This window comes from Rutilus rutilus (assembly GCF_951802725.1).
Source record: "Rutilus rutilus genome assembly, chromosome: 4".
In the NCBI taxonomy this organism is placed as follows: domain Eukaryota; kingdom Metazoa; phylum Chordata; class Actinopteri; order Cypriniformes; family Leuciscidae; genus Rutilus; species Rutilus rutilus.
In genome coordinates this window covers 13,019,618-13,025,340 of record NC_140212.1, presented here as the reverse complement: position 1 = coordinate 13,025,340, position 5,723 = coordinate 13,019,618, and the positions used below count along the sequence as shown (strand labels likewise).

Here is a 5,723-nt window from a genome sequence, read left to right as displayed (position 1 = left end):
CTGACTGTCTATAGGTATCTATCTATCTATCTATCTATCTATCTATCTGTCTGACTGTCTATAGGTATCTATCTATCTATCTATCTATCTATCTATCTATCTATCTATCTATCTATCTATCTATCTATCTATCTATCTATCTATCTATCTATCTATCTATCTATCATAATCTAGGAAACATGTGGCTCCAAAATGCAAAATATCCATTTGATATTGTTTTATTTCAAAATTGAGGGTAATCTATGCCCACTTTAAGTAAAGCAGCCACGCAAGTTTTCTTGATTTTGTATTCGAAATGTAATGTTCGAGTTACAACAAGATTCACTAACCAGTTTCCATCTGGATGTGTTTACTAGGCACTAGTAGGCAGTTCAAAACCTGTCTTGGTTGCATAACAACTCCATTGGGCAACCAACATCCCAAATAATCCAATGAAAGCTGGGAAATGCAATGTTTTAATTGTAATATTTGACTTTGCATAGTGATTATTTGGGATACGACTTTAATGTGGAATTATTGACAAATATTGCATTAATAAAGATCCCATTAAGGTGCAAGGTCAGTGGAGAGGAAGTATTTTTATGATAACGATGAAATCCTTGACATAGTCCTCCAAGGGGAAAGTGGGCCGGTCTGTCTGTCGTTCTCATATTCCTCATATCAGTAAGGGCATCGCATGCACTAGTGACAATAGGTCATACGCTCTCTGCGTAGCGCCGCACGCTTAAATTCCACTCCTCCACGAGTCACGCGACCACGCACGCACGCGCTCGCTCGCTCTCACTGGTACTCAGCAGCGGCACTCACTGCTCTTCCTGCAGCTAAGGATACTTATTTAACATTCCTGCAACAAATGTATGTATATGCATTGAATGGCTGTTTTATTGCTTCGCATATGCCTCATCTAAATAAATTCTCTCGATTAGCAGCATTATGTTAAACAAGCACCCTCGTCATGGTGCGATGTATAACCACTGTCGTTGACATTGAAGAGGTGTGAATACATCGGCGCTTTGTTGTTTGCAACACTTCCGTTCGACACATTTTGAAGTTTTAAGTATTCTGTTGCGTTAGAAGTGAAGTAACAGTCGTGTTTCCAACCTGAATTGATAGATGAGCATCCAAGGACATTTGTGTTTGGTGCACGCATGAACATGGAGGAATCCACTGCACGCTGACCGTGAATTTGGCCTTGTTTAAATTCAACTGATGGAGAGAGGCCAAACTACGAATGATTAACTACAGGCTCTTAAAATAAGAATGAATCGATTGCCATCATGATTTTACACTTTGCTGTTTGTTTTCAGACGCAATTACTGCATCTGAATCGTCAAGGACGTGATAAGGACAGTTGCGTCATAATATTGTTTTATGAGCGCTTAATTAAGTTGAAATAGTTTTTGTTATATATATTTTTTAAGAACAATACGTATTCTCCGTTTACACAGTAGCAACAAACTGTATTTAACGAATACAAAAATATATTACACTTTTTTTTCCAATTTATTTTAGCTTTAAATAATGTAGGCTAATTCAATTTGTAAATGAGTTTTTAAAATTATTGTTAATAATTCTTATAGAATGTTATGTTTTTAAATGTTATCATTTACAATTGAATGAATAAACAGTCAATTTTCACATTTTAGTTCATTTAATTTATACATTAGCCTTAGCTTACCACATAGCGTTGCATTATTTCATTTTTTTATACACCCATAGCTACCCACCAAGAGTCTAACCTTTTTGTAAACTGCTCTGATTTGGTTTGTTAGTTTTTACACAGTAATTCAAGCCCACTATTTCGATTTTAAGTGTATAAATTCATGAATGTGGTTTAGTACTAGCAGAGAGTAGTCTTCCGCCTTCATGTAATTGGTAGAGCGTTTCACATGAATATCAGTTCATAAAATGATAGTTATGTTAAGTAGCAGCAGCATTTCAAGATAAGGTTTGGAGATAAAGGCGCATGGCTGTATGTTATGCTGGCTATGACCCTTGATGAAGTGCAATTAGACCTTTTATGATGGCCATATCTAACACTTTCAAGATCATATCTAACGTCTAACATAATCCTCATGAGCCCATTGTGGATTAGTGTCACAATTGAGCTCTCTTTCTGTGTGGTGTGCCAGAGTTTGCATGCTCATAAGCCAGTACAGGTTTGTCTAGTCAACTGTAATAAACTTAATTGACTGTAATTCTAACTGCCTAAAATAAATTATGGTTTCATTTGTATAATGCACTTAGAAGCTTACTAGATGGGGTAAAGTAAACTATTAATAGTTTAGTTTATATAAGTAATGTTTTTTTTTCTTTTTCTCTTGTGTTTGTCTTGGATGGACACACATTGCCTAATTAATATTGCAGTGTGTAGAAACACTCCTTCAGTTTGTCTAGCAAATGGGGGCAGAGTGACTTGGCTCCAGTGGCTAATTTTATTATCGAGTGGGCCTCTGTTGGTTGCAACTCAGGATATGGGTAATTTTCACAGTATGGAGTTATGGTTTACGCAGTGAGGGTGACCTTGTTACCATGACCCAGCTTTGATGCCTGACCATGTCATCATACGCAGTTAATGTTTACTACACAGCTTCCTGTCATTTTTTTTTTTTTTTTCTACTTTCATTTCTATTATTGATGGCTTAGAGGTGGTACATTCTCATTAGTTTGCATTGTGAACATGATCTGTCCTGTTCTTCCAGCAGGATCATGGCTTCAGTAATGGAGAAGCTGATCACTCCTTTGGCCAGCGGCCCTGCTGAGCCCCCCAGGAACAAAGTCACAATTGTTGGCGTGGGGCAGGTGGGCATGGCGTGTGCTGTCAGCATCCTGCTTAGGGTAAGAGACTTAATCTTAATCACTCTACATAAGTGTAATGAGCAAATGTTTTTACAATGGGCCTTTTTTGCCCACTAAATTTCGCTAATGTGACTGCAGCTTACTATGAAAATTGTCATGCATTTGAAGTAATAATGTTGTTTCCTGTCTTGTAGGAGCTTACAGATGAACTGGCTCTGGTGGATGTTGTGGAGGATAGACTGAGGGGAGAGATGTTGGATTTGCAACATGGAAGCCTTTTCCTCAAGACCCCTAAGATTGTGGCTGACAAGGGTGGGATGCACTTCCATGAGCCTGATTCCATTAAAATGATCAGATTATTTTAGCTTGTATATTAATATACATCAAATTCTCGTGATCTTATAAAAGCTAGAGGCTTCAATGCGCAATCAATGTTTTGCATGCAAAAAAAGGTACTTGACAATAGTGTTACTTTTAAACCAAACAGCTTTCTGTTGGTCAACACAGCAGATCCGTGTAACCAACCTGAACCCATAGCGAAATCTGCATGAGGGAAATTTTGGCCTTGACTCAAAATGCCTGGTTCTGTGAATTCGTATTGAAATTGATCGATTACGCCTGCAAAAATTTGCTGAACAATGCACCTTTATGCTGAAAGGCTTGAATTTTCAGTAGTACTACCTGAAGTTTTGAGTGGAAGTGTATTTATTTATTTTATTTTTATAGACTACTCTGTGACTGCTAACTCTCGTATCGTGGTGGTGACGGCCGGAGTGCGTCAACAGGAGGGTGAGAGCAGGTTGAACCTGGTGCAGAGGAACGTTAACATTTTCAAACACATCATCCCTCAGATTGTCAAATACAGTCCTGACTGCATCCTTGTTGTGGTGTCTAATCCAGGTGAGCAAACAAACTCACAACATGCTTAAGTTGAATGTTTTCTAGTGCATCTGTAGTAACTGCTTTTGTCCGTGTTCATGCAGTGGATGTTCTGACCTACGTGACCTGGAAGCTGAGCGGCCTGCCAAAGCACCGTGTCATTGGTAGCGGGACCAACCTGGACTCCGCCCGCTTCCGCTACATCATGGCGGAGAAACTGGGCATCCACTCCAGCAGCTTTAACGGCTACATCCTGGGAGAGCATGGAGACTCCAGCGGTGAGAGAGGAAGAGAAGTAACTAGAGGGAGAGGATGAAAGGGCTGGCAGAAAGAATTAGATTGATACACAATGTCAACGACTGCATGATGTGGCACGATTTCAGTCAATCACAGCATATTCTTTTGTTTAACAGTGCCTGTATGGAGTGGAACAAATGTGGCAGGAGTCAGCCTGCAGAAACTCAACCCCGACATCGGCACAGATAAAGACACTGAGAACTGGAAGGAAGCTCACAAGATGGTTGTGGACAGGTAGGGGACATCTTGTTTTGGGGGCTCTGCTGTTATATGACTGATGGGCAATTGGAAATCTAGATTATTAAATTTGAGTTAACCATAGTGCTGTTGAGAAGGTGAATTATAATTTTCAGTATTTCATAAATTATAATAAAATGGATTTCAGCCAAAATAATGCCAATAATTACACAATTTGACAAACACATATATTTTTTTTAACACAAAAGGAGAATTTGTAGTAATTTTCTTGTAGACAATTCAGATGGGAATTTAATGTTTGAAGCTCAAGCTTTCAAGTTCTTGGTTTCAAAATACTCAATACAAAATAAAGACAAAGTGGTGTTTGGAATGACATGACTACTTAATGATTAAGTAAATATCCACTGTTAATTAGTTGCTCCTATCTTCTCTTAGTGCCTACGAAGTGATCAAGCTGAAGGGATACACTAACTGGGCCATCGGCCTCAGTGTGGCAGACCTGACCGAGACCCTGGTGAAGAACCTGAACCGGGTCCACCCTGTCTCCACCATGGTGAAGGTGAGAGGAGTTTACACCGTTAATCATGTAGTCATACACTTTCATATCCCAGAACTGCACAGAATGAATCAAGGCGTTTTTGTTAAGTGATCACTTCACCTGTTGTTGCTTGTCTGCAGGGCATGTTTGGAATCAGCGAGGAGGTGTACCTGAGTCTGCCCTGTGTGCTTAACAGCAGCGGAGTGGGCAGCGTCATCAACATGACCCTGACCGACGGAGAAATCGCTCAGCTGAAGAAGAGCGGTGACACTCTGTGGGGCATCCAAAAAGACCTGAAGGACCTGTAGGTCAACTGCGGGATGCCACACACTCGTTCACTCTTCACACTCCCTTCGTATCTTTACACACTCTTTCTAACTATGTCGGTCCTTCTCACTTGCTTTTGGATATGGTTGCTTTGAAGTGTTTCTTTCCATGGTGGCTTAGGTAGGCATAATCTAAAATATGAAATCTTTCTTCTAAAGAGAATGATCAAAGGGGAACATCTTTGCACTTGTTAAGTCATTGTGTAGGCAATGAAGAAGGAACCAACACCCCTCTTGTCTGGACCTAATTTAGTGAGATCATTAGGGAACATTCTGTTGCTGTTTAAGTCAAGAGGAGAAGGGAATGAAGTGAGGTAGATACAAATGTATTCATTCTGAATTATTTTGTAAGTGTTGGTCATTGGTGTGTGTGTAAGATTAAGTTAATAAAATAATGAACTGTTAAAATCTGTCTTGGATGTTTTTTGAGATCTTATATTGATACAAGTAGCACTTTCTGGTGGTCAAAATGCTATGTTATAACATAGGCTGACTTTTTTTTTTTGCACCTAAACGTTTTAAAGATAACTGTTGTTCTGTTGTATTTGTGACACTTAAATAATACAAAAAATTACAGTTTGTCAATGTTCTATCTTTAAAGGAATAAACGGGTTGGAACTGCCTTTGCCTGCAGCGAACAATTATGTTTACAGCCAGACGAAAATACGCGAGAAGGTTAGGCTACT

At 39.2% G+C, this 5,723-nt stretch overlaps 1 protein-coding gene across 2 annotated transcripts; it reads left to right on the top strand.

Moving 5' to 3' along the window:
- Window positions 1-657: 657 nt before the first annotated feature.
- Window positions 658-5,445, top strand: ldhba (lactate dehydrogenase Ba). 2 transcript variants are annotated; one of them, XM_084408439.1, is made up of 8 exons: window positions 658-855; window positions 2,703-2,838; window positions 2,994-3,111; window positions 3,526-3,699; window positions 3,783-3,956; window positions 4,092-4,209; window positions 4,609-4,732; window positions 4,852-5,445. In XM_084408439.1, exons 2-8 carry the CDS (start codon window positions 2,710-2,712, stop codon window positions 5,017-5,019), a joined length of 1,005 nt encoding a protein of 334 aa, XP_084264565.1. In that variant the 5' UTR covers window positions 658-855; window positions 2,703-2,709; the 3' UTR covers window positions 5,020-5,445. The 2 variants fall into 2 exon arrangements, with proteins under 2 accessions (XP_084264565.1, XP_084264564.1); XM_084408438.1 differs by having other exon boundaries at window positions 725-855; window positions 2,706-2,838.
- Window positions 5,446-5,723: the final 278 nt, after the last annotated feature.